The following is a 24595-nucleotide window of genomic DNA, read 5'->3' on the forward strand; positions in this document are numbered from 1 at the left end:
TCATGGAGCACACATGACTTGAAGAATAATCATGGACGAGTTTCCTGGAAGAAGAATTAAACTTTTATGCTCGTTATCGTTGTCAAACTAGCAAAATTTCACTTCACCGCGAAATAGTCTTTATGTCGAACAAAAAAAATTGCTCATCGGATGGTAAGGACGGCCGCAACGAGTCCAGGTAAACTGATTCAAGCGCGCATGTTTGCAACAATGCCATTTTTAGCCGGTCGATTCCGAGGTGTTTGCTGTCGATTTCTAATATTTGCGTGTTAGTTTTGAAGCACTGAAGTCGCTTTCATTATTTTATTCTACTCTAAAGGAATTGTACCCAAGATACTGATGGTGATGACAGTGTGGACATGTAAGTAGTACCTATTTGTGCATATTATATATAAGTGACAACTTTTATACAAGGGTTCGATTGATCTGAATTATCTTAATTTGACACGCGGTTGATTCTAACACCCCTGACAAGCTCGAAGAATCGGTTGTTATTCTATCTTTGTTGGCGCCTTTTTCCGCTCAAGTTGAGTCTCTCGAGACGATTTCCTTTCACCTGCAGCTTCCACAAACCTCCATTATCGTCTTGGCAACTAAACGTTTGAAATGTCTTCTATCATATGACGAATCCATTAAATTTGAGGATTTCGTTTTTGGAGCTGCTTGTTTGTTTTACACTAAAGCTTATGCTTGTAAGTTACACAGTGCTGAGAAATGTTTCTTCTATGCAGCAGCTTAGAGGCTTTTAAAAAGAAGATTCCAAAATTGACCCAGAGGTGTAGAATAGGACATGGTTACTGGATATGCAACTCGGAAAGAAAAATATTAAGCTCACATATATAATCATTATTTTTTTATACCAAGTCACTCAGTCAAGTGCAAATAAGGTGTAATATTTGCGTAGTTAACTTTCTTCAACAAGTAAGTTAATTAGTTGTCATAGAAGCGGTAATAAAAGCAAACACACAATTTACAAGTAGACATTTGTATGTACTATAAAGGATCAGTGGGGAGGGGGGTGCCTGATTGCAAAACCCCATAGCCACACTTGCTGGGTCAAAGTTTAATGGGGAGGGAAGGGGAGTTGGGAGATATTTTGCACTTACTCCCACTCAAGCCTTAAGCCTTTAGCATCCAAAATGTTCTATCTAGTGTCTGTCCAAATGAACAAATTATAAAGTAAATTATAAATTATGTAAAAAATAAAACAATTTTCTTTTAGAAGTGGGCATCCACAGGATGCCTGGATATCTATCTGGCAGGTCATCTGCAGGAAATTGGGGGAATGGTGCCTGAAAGGATAGTAGAGCCCGAAAGCAAAATAAACTGAGCGGCAACCACCGGGCACTGCCACACTGAAAAAACAGTGGAAACACAGGATACTTACTGACGTACTTACCATGAACCCAAAGGGGCATGGGTGGGCTGGGAGAAAAGCTTAGCAAGATCTGTCCAGCAGTGAAAAACACACAGAATGACGGACATCCGAAGCCGAACTATAAAATTCAGGCACCCAGGCACAAATCCTCTGTACCCACTCTGAGGGAGCTGCCCGCCAGCAATCTTGTTTTGCGTTTAACTTAGCCTAAATTATTTAGCCACATTAAAAAGCCTGCTCCCACTCAGAGTTTCTGATTCTCTTTATCAGCTTATGTGCAATCAACTTAAGAACATAGTAAGAGTAAATCAGGTTTGGCTTCCTCTGAAAATGCAGCTGCAGAAAACAATTTTGGGAACAATGACCAGAATACTTAAGCTATTCTGTATTATTTTTATTCATCTATTTATACAGGAAACGGGCAGCGGAACAAAAAATCAAGAACTATTTTTTCCAGCTGACAGATGGCTGTGGAGTGCAGGGTTGTAGCAATGAATACTGTGCATCTAGCGGGAGAAAGCAAACCTCAAAGGACGATGCTGCAGCATTAGCATTGCAGCTTTTCATGAAGAAGGCTCGCCTTTGTGAACCGCTGCAAGAAAAAAATCACAAAGGTACATATATACTTGTACAGCAAATAACACACTGTGCAGTCTTGTGCAGTTGCATGTGTGACTTCCCCATCAAATCTCACCGCAGATTGTATTTTCTCCATGTCATTTGTTTATGTAAACACATAAAACAAGGGAAAAATCAGTTTAAAGAAGATATTTACGTGATAGGATATAGCGAGGAGACCCAAAGAGAAAGCATGATTGTATTACGCTTCCCCATTATGGTAATTGAGATAACATTGGTGAAAACTGTGTGAAAAATTATGGCTAAAGCTCTCCTAAGGGGCCACTTACTTTTCCAGTGCTATGTGTATTCACTAACTGGTAATTCATGTTTCTATAGAAATAGTTATAATTGTCCTTTGAATGTTAATCTTACAACTTAGTGGCCAAATTTCTTTTTCAAGTAGACTGAACATGTTTCTTTATTTTAGTCCCAGCCAAAGAGGTCCCATTTCTCACAGAAAAATCATTCCTGTCCAACCTGAATTCATGCCAGGAAGAGGGAAACTACAAGAAACTTGTGCACAACATCGGTGTGGTGTTTTCTAGTTCTGAATCACTGAACAAAAGTTTCTTGTTAGACTCGTCTGGCAAACAGAACATGGGAACCAATGTTGACATTGAAGCTGTACGAAACATGTATTCTGCTCTCTTCAAGACAGGGGATTCCTCGGTGGAGAATTCATTAATAAACTCCCTGGTTGCCTTAGCACCAACTCTTGAAATGGAACTTCGATACAAAGCACCAAGCAATGATCCTAACTTTTTGAATCAATTTGTGATTATCATGGAAAACACGATGCTACAGAGTCCGGAATATTTAGACCAGGCGTTGCCTAGTTTTCTCAAAGCTGTGGCGTTACTCCCAGTAAAATTCCAAGCAACTTTAGTCCATATCTGGTCGCAGTTTTCAAGTAAGGAAATCAGGTGCATGGTTGAAACTCTTCAGCAACTGATTACGTACCAAGTCTTAACAGGACCTAGTGCCACAGGAAACATGCCAGTGCAAGAGGATGAAGCAATTGTGGCTGCAACGAAAACTATGAAAATGCTTTATTACGCTAGTATATTAGGAGGAAATTTTGATCAAACATTGAACGACAACCATGATGGAGCTACGGCAAGCAGCGATCATGATGACCCTCTCGTTAAGGAATTGAAAATTGATATGTTAGATTGCCGCAAGCCACTAGTTAAATGTGAAGAATTTGTTAATGATCCATTAAATGAGCAAATAGAGGTTGACCGCGACTTTACCTACTTTAAGAATGATTCACAGGGCAAGTTTTCTTTCCTGAAGTACAACTTCATCCTTTCAACTGCTACCAAGAGCATGGGCTTGTTTTACGACAATCGTGTGCGCATGTACAGTGAGAGACGGCTGACTTTACTGTACAGTCTTGTGAGGGGCCAACATGCAACGCCATACCTCAGACTCAAAGTTCGTCGAGATCACCTAATTGAAGATGCTCTTGTCAATGTAAGTATTGTTGTGTGTACCTTCAAATTTCTTTAACATTAACGCCAAATGGGCAGAACACAGTTTGTCTGCAGGGCTGTCAATTGCGGCCAGTAGCCATCCATAGCAGCTTGCTACTAGCAAATCTTTGGCCATCTACTTTCATCTCACTTAACCATTAACTTTGACAAGAAACTTTAAAAAATGAAAAGATCCCAGAAAGTTTTGTAAGGCTTCCTTCTTAAACATCTGAGTCAAAGTGAGCATACATTTCAAGAGTTTCAAGCATGTTGACCTTTCCCGTGTACAATGGAAGCGGGATCAAAAGGTCATGCAACGCCTGAGACATTTTTCACAGAACTGGATCTCACGCTTCCACATTTGCCAAACTAGCATCCCCGCCAAAATGTTGAGGTAGTCAATGCTGAGTATGTTATTGTATTTCACTCAGTCAAGTGAGGAGAGCATATATCTTGTAACAATAATAAGTAGGAAAGATTTTCTGATTGAGACCGTTGAGTAAAAGAATGGTTGTTCAACGTAAAACATGGTTAATATAGTCATAGGTTTGATTGTTCTTTAGGCACAAATTTTGACTGGAAAACCCTGAAAATAGCATTTGCAAGCATCTAAATTTCAAAATTAAAGTTAAAGTAACCACCACATTGAATTTGGAAAGCCCTCTTTGAGCTTTTCGGATTCATTATGGCTACAGTAGTAGTTAACTCCTCCCAGTTGTTTGCCTTACCTACATCACTTTGTATCCTATACACATGTAAATATTGTTTGTGTAACCAGCTGGAGATGACTTCACAAGATAATCCAGCAGATCTCAAGAAGCAGCTCTATGTTGAGTTTGAAGGAGAGCAGGGAATTGATGAAGGGGGTGTGTCCAAGGAGTTCTTTCAACTGATTGTGGAGGAAATATTCAACCCTGATTATGGTGAATATCATATTTTTTTCTGATACTTCTGTTAATAAATGCCTCCTAAGTTTACAAACTCAGTTGTAAAACATCCTATAAGAAAGTGTGTGGCTGAAAGTTCTCAAACTCATTAATAATTCATCAAGTTTAGACACAGGAAATCAGGACCCTGATGGTGTTTCATTAACAGGGTTTCATTAACATTTTCAGCCGGAGGGCAACTGGGCACAGGCAGCCAAAACGTTTTGAACTGAACTTGTTTGTAAGAAAACTTGCCTATAGATGGTCAAACCAGGTGGGCAAAATTGTTTTCAGAGCCCAGTACCCCTGGTTTGTATATCTCATCATAATTAGCATAGAGAGTTACCTTTTTATTTTTTCATTTTCTCTTTGGTTTTAGTTTTGACTGAGAAGATATATAAAACACAAGAGACTGTGTTTGACCACATTTCCACACACCTTGAAGTTCGTCAAAAATATTCCACTTCGTGTTGTATTGTCAACTCTCTTCTCAATGTTAAAAAATGTGGTCAAACATGGTCTTTCGTGTTTGATATATTACATGTATTTCTGTAACTCTATAGAAGTACACAACTGGTGTGAACTGTTGACATAATGATCATACCAGTAATCAGAGATAATTTACTTTTGATAAATGTAGTAAATGAGCAATTTTCCTTAGTTTTCTTTCCTCTCAGTACAGTGTATTTTCTAAACAAAACAGAAAACGTTTACTTTGTGTTCCTATCAAACTCCATGTTTGTCTGTTTTGAAACATTCATGAAAAAGTTGGAAGAGCCTGAAAAAGCTGTTGAAACATTCACATACATGGCTCATGTTTGCCAAGCTGCTTTGCAAACATGAACCATTTAGTTAATGACTCCACAGTTTTCATTCTCCCAGACTTCCTCTCATGTTTCTACAATTTCGTAGAGACATGGATAATGTTTTCTTTTTGTTAACTGTGTAACCATGCTTTTCTCTTGGGGAAACAGTCTCCCAGGAAATGTAACTTAAAACAGTTATCATTATTTAGAAACTTTTGTTGGAAGATTTCTGTCCACTTTGTTTTCCAGGGATGTTTACTTTTGATGAAGCCACTCGTTACTGCTGGTTCAATCTAAACTCTTTTGAGACAGACGGACAGTTCTTCTTGATTGGTCTGGTTCTTGGCTTGGCCATCTACAACAATGTCATTCTAGATGTGCATTTTCCAATGGTTGTGTACAGAAAATTGTTTGGCAAGAAAGGAACATTTGAAGACCTCAAGGATTCACATTCTGTAAGTTGCTTGGTTTAGTCTGTGGTACGTGAATCTTGGTCTTCACATGTGCATGTTATCACATAGAACCAAAGGATTTCCTGCCTTTCCCCTTCTTTCCTGAAGTCAATAAGCACATTGTCTACCTTTCAACAATGAAGTAAAAAATTCTGATGTTATTTTGGAAAATTATCAAAAGATGCACAGTACAACACAAAGGACTGCTCAATAGCTTTTATTTGAATAGCCACACACAGTACTTTCATTCTCAGACCTGAAAGTTGCAATACCCTGGGCAACATATCAAACAATAACATATAAAAGTACTTCATATTTGAATGATCACATGGTGGGATTTCTTCCATGTACTATAAAGTTACATTAATTGTTGTAGGTCTACCTTGCACAGCATAACTAGCAGCATTACATGAATGTATTGCACAGTAGCTTTCATTTGAATGGTCGCACAGTAGGGTTTCATCCAACATAAAAAACAGTTTTACATGAAAGTGCTATTCAGCAGCCCTCATTTGAATGGCTGTACATACTATGTGTAGGGCTTAAACCATGGAATAGACATTTAGAACCACGACCAAGAGATTTGATTTGGGATGAAAAGGGTTTAATTTCTTCACCAGTCACCATTTGAAGTTTAGTTTGGATAGTGTCATCACCATGTGTGATCAAATTTAAATGTGTGCTCTACAGAGTCTTGCAAGTGGCCTTCAAGATCTGCTGGATTATGAAGGTGATGTGGAGAGTGAGATGATATGTAACTTCACAATTGGATACACAGACATGTTTGGCCAGTCACTTACCAAGGAGCTGAAGGAAAATGGAGCAGAGATCACTGTTACCAATGAAAACAGACAGGTAAGTGATTAGGGGTAGGGGTAGGGGTGTGGGGTGGGGGTGGGGGTGGGGGTACTGAAAGGGACAGTCATTTCCTTTAGAGCTGGAATAGAAAGGTCACCTTTTCTCCCAAAAATGTTATATAAGAGGGTGAGGGTTTGGACTTAATGACAGCCAATGTGGAAATTTGTTGGGTACCCCCCAGGTAGTGGTGGCCATAGCAAATTCAGTTTGCCTTTTTGTTAAGTCTTAGGTATCTTTAGAAAGTCCTTCACATAAGCCTTATTGGCTTCTCTGGGCTTCCTCGCCTTATACCTTGATAGGTTGTAAATATGTTAATTTTTATAAATAGCAAAAAAATAAAACAATTTTCTTTTTGAGACAGTTGAACATCTTTGTATGGACAGCTAGATATACTGTCTGTACTACGCTAAAACACATAAACCTCCTAGTACCTGTGACCACAGTTATAGAGACACTTCTGTACTACAGTCACTTTGGTCAGCCACATAGCTGTCCATTTTAAAGAAGTTTGACTTTTCCTCCATGTTACAATACTGTTTGCATTGCTAACAATTTTGAGAGAGCAAACCATGGCAATGAAGGACCTTGTCTTTTCAGGATGAAAAATCACTGAAAACCAGATCCTGGCAAGGTGAATTAGATAGATATGTTCATCTTGGGTACAAAACAATTAAAATTGCACTTGGTTTATTTGTCAGGAATTTGTGAATCTGTATGCTGATTTCATCCTAAACAAGTCAGTTGAGAGACAGGTAACAATATGGACAACAATTTTAACACTGGCATAAAGTAACTGTTCAGTTATTGTTGACTGGATCTCCACTTCTTCATGGAATTTGTTGTATGATCATTTTCTTGAAGTACATCCTAATATGTACAAGTGCAGCTGTGAAATATCTCTCCTTACTTTTTCCTGATGCTCGTTATTATAATATTACGATATTGTTGCGGCTTGTGTATGCAATCAACTGGAAACGGGCTTCCTTTGCCAACCCAACCATAGATATTTTATCCTGGATGCAAGCCAAGCAAATAGAAGCATTAATACACCACTGGTTATACCTGTAAAACCACTGAGTTGTGGAAGATGCAACAAACAAGCAAACAAACAAACAAAACAAGCAAACAACAAACAAACAAAAATGAGCAAAAAACAAACAGAGAAGCAAACCACTACTCTAGCAGTGATTTCCCTTAGTAAATATTTGAATGTTCTGCACCCAGAAAGGTGTGTTTTTACGCTTGTAAGAAAAGAGCCCCTGTTTTTTTTCTGGGTTTGGATAGGAGAAGTAGGCTCAATTTCTGCAGCCCTCTCGTGTCCGGTCTACACTCCTTTCCCAAGTTCAGCGCTGGTAATCAAGCCTAGAGGAGAGGTTATATCCTTCAATTAGACAAGGAAGGGGTACATCAAATTCAATAACAAACAAAGTTGAGGCTTCTGGTGAATATGCTGTTAAAATTTGTTTCAACAGTTCAAAGCATTCAAGCGTGGTTTTGACATGGTGGTGTCTGAATCACCTCTCAAAACGTTTTTCCGTCCGGATGAGGTGGAGCTGCTGGTGTCTGGCTGTCAGGTATTGTACCTGCACGGAATTTGAAGTATATTCCTTGATGCTGATTGGTCAATATCTGTGTATTATTATATGGCTGTGTCTCACAAGGACTGGGAACTACCGAATTCACGAATTTGATTGGCTGAAATCGATATTGACCGCGGTCTAGATTTTCCCGTCTAGACCGGCATATCGAACGATTACATTTTGCCGTGAAAAAGTTGCAAACTAAAAACAAAAATATTGACTATTTTCTTCCAAACTTTGGCAGAATGAAGTTAAGCTCATCGCCGTTCGCAAGGAAAATGTCAGCTTGTACAAACCAGTTACATTAAACGAATTTATTTTTTTCTTGTTTGCCATATAATAAACATCTTATTAACCGAACTTAGTCGGTCTGTATGTGAGAATCTTGACCTCGGTCGTGTGTACAGACCTCACTGCGTTCGGTCTGTACTCCCGACCTCGGTCAAGATTCTCCCATACAGACCTCCTGCTCGGTTAATAAGAGCTAAAAATGAGAAATACTAGTACAGTTTAATAACTTACAGTTTACTGGAAATTCATCTAAATCCAACGATGTTGGCTGGTTTAATGACAGTTTTTTGTTTGAGTCCCAAGAAAAATCAAGTTAGGGAGACCTGATTAGTTTTCTTCCCCAATCGGAAAGCCTAGGAGAGGGTTAAAGTTTACAAGTGGGATCTGGTATATAATCTCTCTCTTCAATCATTGGCTATACTTTTGTCCTTCAGGATTTTGACTTTGATGCTCTAGAGAAGTCCACTGAATATGACAATGGGCTTACTGAGGGTTCAACATTGATCAGGTACAATGTCTAAGGGTTTGAAGCCATTACAAGCTGAGTAACTCAACTAAGGCTAGTGAAATAGAGCTGACACATGCAGCAGTCTCTTGTTGCCCCTAGCTGGGCATACTGCTTTACATGCTAAGGAAACTACATTTGAAGAGTTTAGAATGTTTGCCTTGTTAGTCTGGTGACTTGTGTGAAATGCTCAAATACTTCTGTAAATATTTCACGAGAACGTTGTTCTTGTTGTAAAAGTTGTACAGAGAAGGAAATCTGAGTCCTTGAGTGAGGTCGATCCGAGAACCATCCTCGCACAGGTCAGGTGCTCTAATCTCGCGATGCAGAGAAAGGCTCTTGTGGCAAGTCAGGCTATTTCCGACATCATTTTTGATGTATTGTTGCATCACAGCCTTTTGCAAAACATCTAGCCACACAGTGTATAATCGGAAGACAGATAGAACCATCATTTTATAGTTTGAATTAATCTCACGAAACTTCATATTTGTTTATTTGTTTACAGTGTTCCCAATTAGCACAACAGTGCTAAATACATTTGACACCTAGATGAAGTTATTTATTGATTATAGTTAACTTGCATGATGTGCTTGCAGGTGGTTTTGGGAAGTAGTTCACAGCTTCTCTTTGGAGCAGAAGAAACAGCTGCTGATGTTCACGACGGGAAGTGATAGAATCCCCGTTGGAGGATTCTCAAAGCTTCGTCTCATCATTGCCAAGAATGGTCCTGATTCAGACAGGTGAGACATGTACATGTAACGCGTATTTTACCATTCCCTTTCAAATTGTCATTAGAGAGTGAAACAAAGATAGAATTATACCTTGGAGAATTGGTGTGGTTAACGGTTCTTATTTTCCGTAAAGTTGCTAAGAAACATACTGTAACGCGGCTGTTGTATCACACATCTCATTCTGTCAAGCTGACGTGAGTACAGTTTGAAAGCTCACTCTGCTTGCTGATTGGATATTGTTAGGTCAACAGGTTGGGCTTTTTTCAGCTCGAACCCCAGACGCCTCTTTCGGAGGCGAACACAGCCCTTTTCGTTTCGTAAATTTGCTCCTTATATGTAAATCAGCGTTTGCTACATTACTTAGTATTAGTTCAGTCAGTGTTCACTGAATCAACTCTGTCAAATACAGACACCTTCACCCGTACTTGTAACGTGGTCATCTATCTAAGGTGGACATGATCAACTGGCTGATCCCGACCAAGTTTTATTGGTTTAACTATACCCTCTTTAACGCGAACAGTTGTCTGATGTGAACAGCCAGGTAGTCCCGGAATTGTCCAGCTCTAAGAGTCAATCGTGTGTACAAAATAAATTTGTTGTATTGGGGGCAGGGGGGGAGTTGGTTCCACTTTGGGTTGGATTACGCTGCACTGCAATGAATCGCTGTAACTATCGTGTTTCCCTTGCAGGCTTCCGACCGCGCACACGTGTTTTAATGTCCTCCTGCTCCCGGAATACTCGAGCAGAGGAAAGCTGAAAGAAAGGCTTCTGAAAGCCATCACGCATGCCAAGGGCTTTGGTTTGCTGTAGAGGACACAAAGGAACGGGGCTGAATGAGCAACACAGTACAGACAAAAATGTAAATGGAGAAGTTAAAAGGAACCTGTGTTTACTTTGGATATAGCGTCTAGATATGGAGTAATTTCGAGTGGTATGTTATGAAATATCCTACCAGTGACAGGAATAGCTAGATGCACACGCAAAACTGGCAAGTCTTTGCGTAGACTACAACGTGACTGATCAAGTAACGGGTGGGGATATCAAGTCATGGTATACCACGAGAGTGCAGTGCGTAACTGTTTTATCGCTGGCCAATGTTACTTTTACGATCAGTACGTTATTAAGGGAAAGCATCGTTTCATTCACCTCGGGGATTTCGGAATTGAAGATGTAACGTAGGTCTGCTTACTAGCTGTACCCTCCATGAATGGGTGATAAAACTGAAATCAACTGATGTTAAGGAAATGATTTAACTGGGCATGCGCTTTCTATTCCACTCTTACATAACAGAAAATTCTCGTTTCGGGGTAAAAAGTAAGGTAAAGTCAAACCTGATGCGCGCGCACATTGTTAGGAAATAGCTGTCTGGGTGTCTGTGTCTGTTAATGTGTCTGCTAAAAAATAACTTTAGTGTCTGCTAAAGAAAATAACTTTTGGTGTGGTCAGATTCAAATGTTATCAAAAGTCTAGGGATATTTCTTACAGTATTTCTCGTCCTTTTGACAAGGAGAGGGAGAAAGTGGAAAAGCACAGCTCGTCTAGTAAGTCAGTCTGCCGGGATGGCTTAGTTCAAGGTATTTTATAGGAACGAGAAAAATTTATTACACTAATAACAGAGTTCGCGCTGCACCTGGAACTCCTGGAAAACTCCTGGAATTGTAAATTTTTTCTTCGGGGCTTTCGAAAACTCCTTGAAAATTGTTTTTTCCACATACTCGTAGGAAACTCCTTGAATTTTATAGTCATTAAAGAAATGCTGTCATTTTCCCTTTTTTTTGCAAGCACTTCGTAGGTCAGCTGCTGGTAAAGCAACTTTCTTTAAAATATTTACCCCATGAAAACCCTGCGTTTTGGGTCGTTAAAATGTTATTACGTGGTTCATGGAAAAATTCTGGGATTCCATCATTAGTGAGTAGTACGAACTCTGTAGTTAAGAGACCTTCGAGATCGTTACGCAGTCTTGTCTCCCCACAAGAAGTGCGTGACAAGCCATAACGTTCTGCGCAGAAAGCTAATAGATTTTGGCCAAGGTATCTATAAAGGAGGCTTTTTCTTGATGAAGTGTTCCTTTACGCCTTTTTGACTCTATCAAGTTATTGATATCAAAATTCTCATGGCGAAAAACACTACGGCTATGCGGTAAGTCGAGTGGACGAGATCACGAACGCGCGTGAATATCGCCTCCTCGCGCGTCGCGTCTTCTCGTGCGAGGTGATTTTCGCACGCGTTGGTCCACTCGACCAGTCCTGAGAAAAAATGAGAAAATATCTTGTAGTTGATGATTTTCTTTCTTCTCATGAACCAGTTTACTTGACAGCAACGATAGTGTAAAATGAAATTTCCGATCGGCGTAGAGAGTTCTTAGAAGTCTAATGCTATTAGTCTTGTAGGGTATTTAGCATAGTGTTTGCAAACTAAAAACGGTTCGCTTTGGTTCTTGTTTAAAAAACGAAAACAAAGTCATCCAAGTGGGGACACGTTTTTCCTGACATGTTGATCAGTTGGTTTTCCACTTAGTTGTAGATATGGAGATAATTTTTTTCAGTTAACAAAGTAAGAAATAAAGCTGTATTTTTGAAAATTAAGTGGACATTAAATCTGTCAATACTGGTGTGCTTTATGTGTGGTTTGTCTTAATTTTCGCGTCCCTTGCAATTTTAGCTCTTGTTAAGGTATCAGTATAACCCATTTGACCATCCGCGCGCGGTCCGCTCTAGCGTTCGTGGCTTTAACAAAAACCCATATAAACCGTATATTTACTGGAAGCTTAATAACTACAGATTATGACCTGACCTGTTTAAAACGGTAAAAATTTACCGTGTTTCGAAAATGTGAATATATTTACAAAGCTTCACGAACCCATAAATCAAGGTATACGCCCGCTAAATTTAGGTCGGAGAAAACGATCAACATGACATCCGTTTCTTCACACATTGACCTCAAAAACCGTGTCTCAGATTTTTGGCACATGCGTTTGTTATTATTTTAAAGAGGATAAAGTTAGAAAATGGAAAAAATAGGACTGCCCGGGAAAAAAAGGCATAACTTTTTAATGAAAAGAGTAATCAGAATTCGCAGACAAGGTTTTGTTGGGCGTTCGTTCTGACAACATTCTCTCCGAATTTCAGCCAATTTGGTCCAGAGGCTGCCGACCTGGAACTCGAAATGCACGTACAACTCGCCTATTTTTTACTTACGAGAAACAGAAAAAATAAAATTCGGCGGCATCCAAGTGTTATGAGATTATCACACCAAGGGAGACTCCGCAGAGGAATCAACTTTCTGTATAACAATAGGACTGTGACAGTTAACATGGAACAGGTACAAATTTCCGCGACGGCGCGCTGTAAATTATTCACCAGTGAATAAACCGCTTTTTCATGTGTGAAGTCAGAATTCCAAAGTTAGTAAACGTGAAGTTATCTTTTGATTTACTATATTAGCGTTCGAAATTTTACGTATCGATTGACTAATCTTCAAAATTATGACCATGTCACTGTTAACATGCCGAAGGCCCGTAGAAGGTTCCCGAGAAAATGCAAGTGCACAAAGGGAAACGCTGGAGAGAACGCCGTAAACGGGACTACATCGACTGGTGTTGATGCAAAGGCAAAGATACTGGAAGAAATGACAATAGCTGGGTAAGAAAAAAGAAAAAATGTTGCACTGCTGATTCTAATTTTGTACAATCGATCTGCCTTTCAATTTCGTCCACTTCTCTTCGTCAATCTCCTCTACTTCGACAGTTTCTTGCAACAGTATTTTAGCGCGGCTTGCGCTCATTTCGGCTTGCTCGCTGGCTTCGTGATCGCGATCGTTGTCGCGTTCATCCAGCAATTTTTCTTGATTGTAAAACGAACCTTTTGCCGCTTTCCGCTAATTTAGTGGCCCACTCTTTGTTGAAAGTGTTTTTCGCCTTCTTTGGCCTTCCTTTAGCCGATGAAAACGGGCAAGATCGCTCTGTCTTCCTCGAAGGCATCCGGCACTGATTATGGCGCGCGAATCGCGTGTCAACTCAGCATGATCTTGATGTCATGTGACTTCTTGCCTCGATAATTAATTAATTTGACAGAACTTGTCAACTCTCAATTAAGTAATTAATATGCAAAACAATCTTTCTCGCGCAATAACTAGCGGCAGATATAAGATTTTTTCGTGGAGTTTTTTTTATTTAAAAGATTACTTTAAGATTTATCCAACCGCTTAAAAAAGTAAAATTATGCAAAATTACAAATTTCCCCTTACTGATACCTTAAAGATGATTTCCAGTCCGTACTGCGCAGTCTTAGCACCCTAATTTTTATGAACATTATAAATCTCACTCGATTGAATGCGATTTTGAGCACGTGCTCGTGACGGACCATCCCCGAAATTCCTGTCTTTCATGTGCAAAAAAAAATCGCCCCTAGCTCCCCTCCCCCCCCCTCCCCACCTCAGATGCTTATACTTATTAATTCACAATATTTTGAATTCAAACGCCGCGTGTGTGTATTCAAAATTAGTCGGGCTGAGTGATGATTTCCGACTTTCAATGAAAGCAGTCCAGACAGTATTTAACGGCTGAACTTTTACGATAGCCGCCATGATAGTTTTCGTTGGGTTATTCAATAAATCAGCCATGGTTTTGCCAGTGAGTAAACATCCTCGGAAAACCGGATCGTCTCAATAATGAAGTAGTTAGACCAAAATCTTTTTATGAGCCAAATAATGGAATTTGCTTTTCGAAATGCACCAAAACTGCACTTTTTCATACTGCATTACTGAAAATACCGCACGGAAATGTAAAATGTATCAGGAAAAAATAAAAAAAGGAACTGAAATTTGGCGATTTTTATTCATTTGCTTCTCCCGCATCTAGAAAACTTGGCAAAATAATGGAACAAACGTGACCAAAGTCAATTTATTTGTATTCTGCCCTCTTTCATGATTGGTCAATCAAGTAAGTAGCATTAATACTATTGTAAGAATCGTTACCGTTGCAAGTCGATAAACAAAATGATTGGCCAATCAAATCTTTTCAGATGTTTTGTCGATGGTCCAGACTTGACAGGGTTGTCGAGAAAAGGTCAATAGTTGGTTGAAAAAAAAAAAAAAAAAAAAAAAAAAAACGCATTAAAAACACAAGAAGGCAGGTGACGAAATCCTGATAAATAATGATCTTTCGAAGGAGAATTCAGCGATGCTTTCGTTTTCGCTTTACCACACGGACAGGCCTGTATATACTAGTCTTGTCGTTTTACTGCTATTGTCCGTGAAATACTTTATCATATTACCAAAGGGGAATGGTGCTGACATCCGCGAAGAATTCAAGCGTTTCAGCCCAACTGATGCGGTTAAAGAATCGACTACAAGACAGAATCTAATAATTGTCGCTCATGGTCGGTCTGGCTCCAGCTTCACGGGAAATATTTTCAACTATCATCCGTCTGTATTTTACTTGTTCGAGCCTTATCAAACCGTGGAACGCCTTCACGGAGGAGTAGCGCCTTTTAACAGAGATTACCAAGAGAAAAGCTTTGAGTGGATGCAAGGTGTTTTCCGGTGCAAGTTTGTGTCCCCCAAACACGCCAATGATATACAACATTACTATCGAACAGTAACAAGACACTATCCAAGAGACGAGCAAGCTAGCATTGCTCTGTCCTCGCCGCCTTTTTGTCGTTATAATGTTACAGATCCAAGGTGGAATATTCAGGATTGTCCAGGAACGTTCGATCAGAAGACTTTGGAAGAAATCTGTGAAAAGAAATATAGCATGACTGTTATGAAAGCTCTGATTGGAAGAATGCCAAACAATAGCGTGGAACAGTTGATTAATGTGTGCGATTCTTTGAGGGACTCTGATTGCAAACTGCTATTTGTGGTCCGAGATCCACGAGGGATTATTCCCTCGTCCAAAGCGGTGGGATTTTATAGTGAAGCGAACAAGACTAGCCTGGCGGCGACGAGGAAGTTCGCGAATGAGAACTGCAGGCAAACTAAATTTAACCTAGACATCATCAGAAAGTTCCCACCGAGGTGGAAAAAACGAATCAAGATATTACGGTACGAAGATCTAGCCAAAAACCCTTCTAAAGTACTTCCAAGTATCCTGGAATTTGCTGGTTTACCTATGGATAAAGGTTTGAGTGACTGGCTTTATTTAGCGTCGCACAAGCCGAAGACCGAGAGCGAACAAAAGGCAGCACCGTGGAGACAAGACTCCTGGGAAGGGGCGGACCGGTGGAGATGGAAGGTTTCACCGCATGAAATCAACATTATTGAGCATTATTGCAGGCCTGTTATGAAACTGTTAGGATACAGGCCGCTGGATTATTCGTATGAGATGCAGAGAAATCTGAGTATTCGTCTCCTTGACAGGATTTTGAAACTCTCAGATGGCTAACTGAATAAGCAACCAAGCTATTCACAAGGACAAGAGAATCTGTGAACGATTACTACACTGGCGCCAACAAATTAAAGCCGAGGCCAGTATAGTCAGTGTAGTAGATTGGAGGGAGACTGTAGTGTAGCCATTTACTGCGTTTACAACGTAAGACGCTGTTTGCATGTTTAAGATAAGATAAGATAAGATAAGATAATTTATTTCATGTCAAATTACACGGGGGGTGTTCTCTCAGTCCCCCGAGCCAGAGGCTCATGATAAAAGTGTTTGACAATATTGCTAATACCTCACTAGTTAAATTAGAAATGGCGTATATCTATATAAATTAATTAGGTCAAAGGCAATTACTGCATTGTTTGGCGAGCAACTCTAGTAACTCTACATGACCCTATACCAGAAGCATATCACCTAGTCTAGCTGATATGCTTCTGCCTATAACCTATGCGATCCAAGCATATTTTCGTGTATGAAATTTTCGAAGCATCTGATGGCAAGCTTAGATTAATGTAAGTGTAATAAGGAAGTCATATGGCGTTAATATGAAGGTCCATTGTTGGACATTCATATTAACGAAAATTTTTAAACAATTTTCGACTAATATCTGTATTGCCAGTTGTCTCAAACATTTTTGAGAAAATCATCTACCAACAAATTTATCAACAACAACAACAACAATCCTTTATTTACACACGTTTTAGTTTAGCGCAATAGGTTTGCTTGTGGGGTCGTGTTCATACAATGAAAACAGGAATACGTACGGTAATAATATGATAATTCTACAATCCTAACAATTCTACAATTCTAATAATTTAAAATTCTAATAACATAATTCTATAATTATATTAAACTTAAAATCCGTCACATTCTTGCTTTGCGTTTGAATCGAGGGCGCATTAAAGTCTGATTGTTTAATAAAAATGTCTTTTCTACCTTTGGCACAGAATTGCTTAAAATTATCAGTATATATAGTGCCTGTATGCAGTCTTCCAAAGTACGGCCTGGATAAGAACAAGCTCCTGAACATTTATCAATATCTGGCTTTTGATCACTCGATAGCACAATGAGCACTACTTGAAACAACAAATAACTGGTCAATTAATATAAATAACAAGCTCTTAAATGGCGTGGTATATATCGACCTCGATACCATCGATCATGCAATCATTTTACGAAAACTTGTTAATTACAGACTTGATCAGAGCTCCATACAATGTTTTGCTTCCTACCTTGCTAATAGAAACCAGAAATGTAATGTCAACGGAGCATTGTCCAGTGTAAGCGAACTAACCTGCGGAGTGTCACAGGGTAGTGTACCTGGCTCACTACTTTTCTTAATGTATATAGCCTTGACACAGCCTGCGCAAAATTGTTAGCAGACGACACCTACATCACTAATTCTGGTTCCACTCTTGCTGACCTCAAAAAATTTAAAGGGACAAATTCAGGGCTAATGGATCTTTATTGCTGACTACAACCCAATAAGATTAGGCTTGATATGGCGAAAAACTGAGCTTTCACCAGAAACTTTCTGCCGAAAGCTATGACAAATCAACATCAAATTAGAAAACCAACTAATCAACAGAGTTGATCACGCTAAATCATTAGGGTATGATTATCGACAATCAGCTTTCCTGGTCTGATCATGTTTACGAAATGAGTAAAAAGGTATTTTCAGGTGCCCTGAGGTGAATCAGGTCCCTCATCTCCCAATCTACCGTGGTACTAATTTATAATGCCTTAATCCAACTTCACTTTGATAACTGTAGCCCCGTCTGGGATGGCTTAAGTAATCAGTTGAGTGACAAACTACAAAAATTACAAAACCGTCAAACCGTGTAGCTTGAATAATTTTAACGGCCAATTATGAAACTGACTCAAGCTTGCTTCTCGATACACTTAAAGGAGCCCAGTCTCGGTTTTTTTTTTTCACGGTTATTCTGACCACGTACAAAATTGCCTTTAAATTAAAAGAAACCTGAAAATAGTTCACTAAGATAGAAAAACATCGTAGACATACCGGTAATAATAATTCATAAAGGAACAAGTATGGTTAAGGATGGAGAAGATTAACACGGGTTACAAACTAGAAATTTAGGCTAAAGTTTTAAAGATACACAAACCATGACGTAACTCCTTTAACCCATTGACTCCCGGAGCGTTTTGCCAAAAACGCATTTTTCAGTCATTTGGAGATTTCCAGCCCAGATATGAGTCAAATTAGCTCCACTCTACTCAAAAAGGCATTTGCAACATGACAACATCCCTTTCCTGCCACCAGCATCGCGTTTTATGTCATTTCTTCTCGGGCATGCGCAGAAATCAAAATTTCGGTTTTGGACGAGAAAGTGACCTACGTCTTTAGGCTTTTCGTTTTTTTTCATTTTTTTTTTTGCCTTTCCTTTTTCTCCTTTCCTTATCTTTTTGCTGCAGTGATTGATCTTCCACCGGGCATGCTTCCAGTTTGAAAAATTCTGAGAAAGCATCATCGAGACGGGCTATTTTTACCATGGAGTAGCTTACTTTAAGTCCTGATGTTTTACCCGTGTATAAATAAAGTTAAATAAATAAATAAATAAATAAATATATATATATATATATATAGATAGATAGATAGATAGATAGATAGATAGATAGATAGATAGATATATGTGAATAAATAAATAAATAAATAAATAAATAAATAAATAAATAACTATATAAATAACTAAATAAATAGTGTAGTCGCAGGAAATTTTGCTCCGATCTAAGCATTTTCGTGCATATTTCAGGCTCCATTGAGCCCATCACTCTGATCTGAGTATTGCTGGGAAGATCTTTTCCTCCTGCAGAACTTGAGTATAGATGATGCCAATTTTGGTCAAAGGTGATGACGTCAGAATTGGAACAAAGGCCAACGCTCATCACGGCCGGTTACGGCCGGTGCAGGCGTCAATGGGTTAAATGGGACAAAGTCGGTGATAGTAAGAAGAATGAAGTTAAAAGCAATAATGATGTTTAATCCCCTAGCGAGTTAGCCCCAGTGCGTATACTTGCAGAACCTATTCAAGGAATTTGTCTACAACTACCAGAATTCTTTTCGTTTCTTCATTATTACTCAAATTTTGAATTCCCTGTGGGGTTTAAATAACAATTGCCCTCATTAGCATAAAGAAACAGAAAAAGTGAAGGATTCTGGTAGTTGTAGTCAAATGACGCCATCATGTAAATCGCCTATTGGATTAGTATACCACTGTAATTACCGAAGATTTTAACCGAGTTTTAAATAACAATGAAATTGGAAACTTCCCCTTCCTCCCCTCGTTGACCCAATTTTCGTGCTACCTCTACTAGACGAGGAACACCAGAATATGCAGCATATCACTATCATCACATCATATAAAAAAAGAATTTTTTTGTCGTGAAAACTATAATGGCGTCACAAGTGGTACAAGGACCATGATCCCACAGATTTTGTCTTGCGCGCAGTCACTGGGTCAACTAAAATTAAAACTAAACCGTTAAAGTTCCTGAAGCCCTGAGCTTATTTCGTTCAAAAGGCTCTTTTGATGGGTGACTTTAAAAATTGTATTGAATTTACAACTTCTTTCCATTTGCCTGGCAGAACCGCTTAGTCGAGAGAACACTGGAAAAGGCCCGTTATATAGACCCAAAATGGAATATGCAACAGTAGTGTGGGATCCTTTAGCCTGCGAACGCAGACCTATTTCCGGCTGTCGCTCGTCTCCGCCGAAAATAACGTCTGCGAACCCAAGCCAGGAAACGATTTCTGTGGCGTAGGGATTTTACGCCAATCACAGTTTAGCTCAAGTAGCCCCAGAACTACTGCGCGAGGTATTCGCTGCGAGGAGCATTCGAGTTTCATTCTGTCGTGGAATCTGATTGGCCAAAAAGAAACAAAACTGAGTCATTACGTCACAGAAATCGTTTCCTGGCTCGGGTTTGCAGACGTTATTTTCGGCGGAGACAAGCGGCGGCCGGAAATACGTCTGCGTTCGCAGGCTAGGGATCCGTACCATCAATGTTATTTTGAAAGATAGAGAATATTCAGAGGGCAGCTTCTCGGTTCTGTAAAAATCACTACAGGCATACCTCCAGTGTAACGGCAATGATTAAAGAGTTGGAGTGGGATCCATTTAACAAGTTGACGTCAGTTTTTTATGCGTCTGTCCTCTTATTGATGATAAATTGCGTCATAACATTGTCTGCGGAACTACTCGCTTGCGGCTCGTGGTTCCACAGCCACTTTGACAATGTTATGACGCAATATATCATCAATAAGAGGACAGACGCATAAAAAACTGACGTCAACTTGTTAAATGGATCCCACTCCAACTCTTTAATCATTGCCGTTACACTGGAGGTATGCCTGTAGTGATTTTTACAGAACCGAGAAGCTGCCCTCTGAATATTCTCTATCTTTCAAAATAACATTGATGGTACGTCAATTTATTTTTTACAATAACAAGATCCCAAAATGGTCAAATGCCGGGAATAAATGAGGGGACAAGACGCCGTAAACTTGCCGTAAACAAAGATATATAAGTGAATTTTATTCAAAATGACGCGAACATTGTCAATAGCTTTTCTCGCTTTTTGATTGGCTACTTAAACTGAAAGTCCATAAAATCTCATTGGTTATAAAGTTGACGGTTTGACAGCTGAAAATTGAACTTGAAAGCCTGCATAAATTAAAATTTTATCCATCTGTACTCTTGATGATAAAAATGAGCCAATCAGCGCGCGAGGAATTAAACAGTTTTTGTAAAAATGGCCTCTCGCCTTGTGTACCATGTTCAAGATTACACACAACATTCTCCACGTGGCTTGACAAGGATATGCACCTGAGACCAGCTAGGGATTTGAAACCAGAATACGTGGAACCCATGGCTTTAAAATATTGTGTTGAATTTACAAGTAATGACATTTACAAATTTCTTATTCCCGAAGAACAATCAGAGAGTGGAATAGTATCCCCCCTGAGATAGTATCCGTCGAATCTTAAGACAGCTTTAAAAGCAAACTTGGAAAAAACTTGCGAGATTAGTTGCTTCATGGCATTATTTTTGAATTTTTAACTTCATTTTAGTATAATCATAATTCTATATTGTCACTTTCATTATTGTTATAGCTATCATTATTTATACATTTAATTCTTTATTTATTTTCGGGGTATTTCTGTAATTATTTTATTATTTATTTTTTAAATTTTGTAGACAATTTTAAAGTAATTTTATAGACAGTTCTACCGACTTACGTTAGTCTAAAGGACGGGTGCAGGGAGGAAAGTTGGTCTTTGGAATCTTATGGTATATTATCTATCTATTTATTTCAAGAGGACGATCCCATTGTGGGACAGTCGAGAATGTTTTGCAACGAGCAGCTAGAATATGCGACGCACGGGTCAAAATTTCCACTGAACATTTTAGCAGTTATGCTCTAAAGAAAGACCGATGTAATAGTGTGGCGTTTGATAAAATTGTTTTTGTTTCTTTTTCTGTTGCTGTTATGTTCTTATTTTATGATTTATATTTTAAATTTCAAATTTCTTGTTCGATGCTCTGAAAGAGCAGGTATAAAACTTACTTTTAGACGAGTGCTGTTATGCTGAATCAAGATTATGCATTTTTAGTTGAAATGTTTTTGATAAGATTACGCCAAAAGACAAAAATTTGTTAATTTTTGTTTGATAAACATGTGGGCTGCAATTTTTCAAAAGGTTTTTCAAAAGGTTCTTCGTCATTTGGAGGGAATACACCATACATAGAAGCATAACTGTAAGTAACCCCGCGCGTACGGGACATAAAGCAAATCATAGTATCGTTATTTCAATACTCTCCGTTTAATTTACGTGTTTTAAGAACTAACAAATGCATGTTCTTGAGTGTAATCATTTTAAAAAGTATACATTCTTTTGGCTTCCTCTCTGTAATCCTTTACTTATCGTTCATATTCGGCTCCTCCGTGGTCGTCTTCTTCACAGCGCTACCAGTACTCGGGCGTGCACTTGTAGTATCTCTGGTGACGTCCCTCACTGTTGTGGTCACAGTGCTGATGATTGGAAGCACGGAGAGCGTTTTCGTTTCTTGCATACTACTGTGTTGTGAGAAAATCTGGTGACGCCCCTCATTGTTGTGGTCACAAAACTGATGACTGGAAGCACGGAGAGCGTTTTCGTTTCTTGCATACCGCTGTGTTGTGAGAAATTCAAGGGATCATCGAGCGATTTAAAGAAATCGTCAATTCCCGGACCCTGCGTGTAGTTTTGACAGTCAGATCTAGCGGCTACAAAATAAAACAAATGCCCCACAGCAAATACATTGCTATTCCCCGTCGTTGCAAGTTTCATCCTTCGCCCTTCCATCTCAAACGGGTGATCACTAATGATTGCGGGTTCACCCTTCTCATCGGCCTTATCTTTTTATCTCAGCAAGCAGGATCCCGCCATGTCCCGGTACTGTTTTTACATGGATTGTGACATCAGGGGCTCCTTTGATTTGGCCTTTTCCAGGCGTTCAGTTAGTTGGGGTGCAGCGCGAAAAACGGCGAGCGAAAAATTAGGGGAGTGGTGCTTTCTCTCGCCGCACTTCTCCCCTTTTCTTCGCTCGCCGTTTTTTCGCGCTGCGCCCCAACTAACTAAACGCACGCCTGGAAGAGGCTACCTTTGATTAAACACCCCTAATTCATACGTATTTTTGTAATGGCTACTCAATGCAGTAAGTGCACTTTACAATATTCATACAATCCTCCGTAGGAGGAGATTTTAACACAATACAATGCGAACATCACACAGTCCATGCATAAAGTACAAGGAAAGCCATATTTCTGCAATATTTGTCCCTGTGTTAACGACATTGTGTATGGCAGGTTTGAAGATTTCAGAAATTTTCTGTTCGCTTTCTGTGAGCGAAAATATCCTACCAGGCGACACTTGGCGAGCGAGTGACTGGGCGCGACTGACCGAATATTCTCGGTACTTGACTGAAACTAACTTGCAATGGAGGCTCATGGGGGGATTATTGCAAGCTAGTTCCAGTCCAAAACCGGGAATACGAATATTGCCCATGTGGCGCAAACTTTAAAGCTTAAAGGCACAAAATGTATCATATTTTTCAAGTTACAATCAGCTGTGGTCTCTGGCATTATAAATCCCTCACTGTTATTATTTATAGTCCATCAAATATTTTTTGCCCACAGTAGCCTTCATTTGGCGCGGAAATATGTTCTGACATTTGTCCGCGGACATTATCTGTTCCTCAAAGCTCACAGTTACGCTCTCGGAAAACTGTTCGCTTCTCGGAACAGGTAATATCCGCAGACAAATATCCGAGCATATTTTCGCGCTAAATGGAGACTATTGCTTATTTATTTATAATCCATCAAATATTTTTCGTCCGCAAGTGATTGGTCTGAATATACATATCTTATTAGATGTTTTAGTGTCTACTATCGCTGTATATTTTTACGAGTTGTGCCGTATTTTGACGAGCCCGTAGGGCGAGTTAAAATACAAACAACGAGTTAAAAAATATAAAGCGATACTACACACCAAAACATCTAATAAGACATTTATTATCCAACTGCTGTAGTCAATAAACTTATCGATGAAAGAGGGAAAGTGTGACAGTTTTGCGTGCGCGCGCCGAACTGTACGGCAAACAGGTTGTCTACTGTACAAATAACTGTACAATATCGCTGTATATTTGTACTGTTATTTGGACGGTATTCGCTGCAGTTGGATAATAATGGTCTGGATACTGAATATGCCCCAGGATGTGAGTGATATTACCCAATCTTCAAAACAAGTGTGTTGCCAAAAATATTGGAAGGATGATAAACACAATAGCGTTCATTTGGCGCGAAAATAGGCTCTGATATTTGTCCTTGGACATTATCTGTTAATCAAAGCTCAAAGTTAATCAAAGCTTTTCCTCGAGCTACGCTCTCGGAAAACTCTTCGCTTCTCGGAACAGATAATGTCCGTGGACAAATACCCGAGCGTATGGCAGCTATTGTTTATATATTCTCGCGCCAAATGGAGGCCATATTAGGCTATACAATGTGGTCTACAGTGAGAAAACGGGCCCAACTGTAATGCTTTTCCTGTTAACATACTTGCAGCGTCAGAACCCTGTACTTTTCACCGCCTACTGTATGGTTCAGACGCACGGGTTGTATGCATGGTAGACAAAAATAACCACGGGGATAGTGTGTGTTTCAGTAACCTAGGTAATGTGATTTTACACCAAAATTATATTCACGCTTAAGTTCAGGGATTTTCAGCGATAGGGTCATCTGTTTACGTTCTGACGGTAATTTGTGCATCAAAGGCACCTTGATATAATTAATTTTTCAGGGATTTGGCGGATCAACGTGGTGGCTGAGCGATGAGCGAGGGATGTAAGAATGCTAAATATTTCAGGTTCAGTTATAGCAACAGATTTCTAAAATAGCTTCGACCGTTAACGAAAGACAAACTGAGTGCGTCAAGCAGCGTCATCACGGCCATAAATACTCTTGCACTTATCGATTTTCAAGTATTCTAATTTCCTCAATGCTTAACGTAGTGTTTCCGAACTTTGTAGTCATT

General features: G+C 39.3%; 1 protein-coding gene and 1 pseudogene across 1 annotated transcript; both read left to right on the forward strand.

Moving 5' to 3' along the window:
- The first annotated feature begins 43 nt into the window (after nucleotides 1-43).
- Nucleotides 44-12232, forward strand: LOC110057714 (ubiquitin-protein ligase E3A-like). The gene is made up of 12 exons (XM_020764300.2): nucleotides 44-178; nucleotides 320-361; nucleotides 1793-1992; nucleotides 2427-3475; nucleotides 4253-4397; nucleotides 5456-5661; nucleotides 6349-6513; nucleotides 7215-7268; nucleotides 7989-8090; nucleotides 8822-8895; nucleotides 9489-9632; nucleotides 10313-12232. Exons 1-12 carry the CDS (start codon nucleotides 123-125, stop codon nucleotides 10431-10433), a joined length of 2358 nt encoding a protein of 785 aa, XP_020619959.1. The 5' UTR covers nucleotides 44-122; the 3' UTR covers nucleotides 10434-12232.
- Nucleotides 12233-14740: 2508 nt separating this feature from the next.
- LOC110057741 (carbohydrate sulfotransferase 1-like) lies at nucleotides 14741-16951 on the forward strand (annotated as a pseudogene).
- The last annotated feature ends 7644 nt before the right edge of the window (nucleotides 16952-24595 follow it).

This window comes from Orbicella faveolata, unplaced genomic scaffold, assembly GCF_042242905.1.
Source record: "Orbicella faveolata isolate gen_17 unplaced genomic scaffold, um_ofav_v1 contig_35, whole genome shotgun sequence".
Taxonomy (NCBI): domain Eukaryota; kingdom Metazoa; phylum Cnidaria; class Anthozoa; order Scleractinia; family Merulinidae; genus Orbicella; species Orbicella faveolata.

Bases quoted from the DNA above. Each gene is read 5' to 3' on its own strand.
- LOC110057714 (XM_020764300.2), top strand. From the start codon at position 123: ATGTCGAACAAAAAAAATTGCTCATCGGATGGTAAGGACGGCCGCAAC. The intron at 179-319 runs GTAAACTGATTC...TCTACTCTAAAG, and splicing joins GACGGCCGCAACGAGTCCAG to GAATTGTACCCAAGATACTG. The intron at 7,269-7,988 runs GTAACAATATGG...TTGTTTCAACAG, and splicing joins ACAAGTCAGTTGAGAGACAG to TTCAAAGCATTCAAGCGTGG.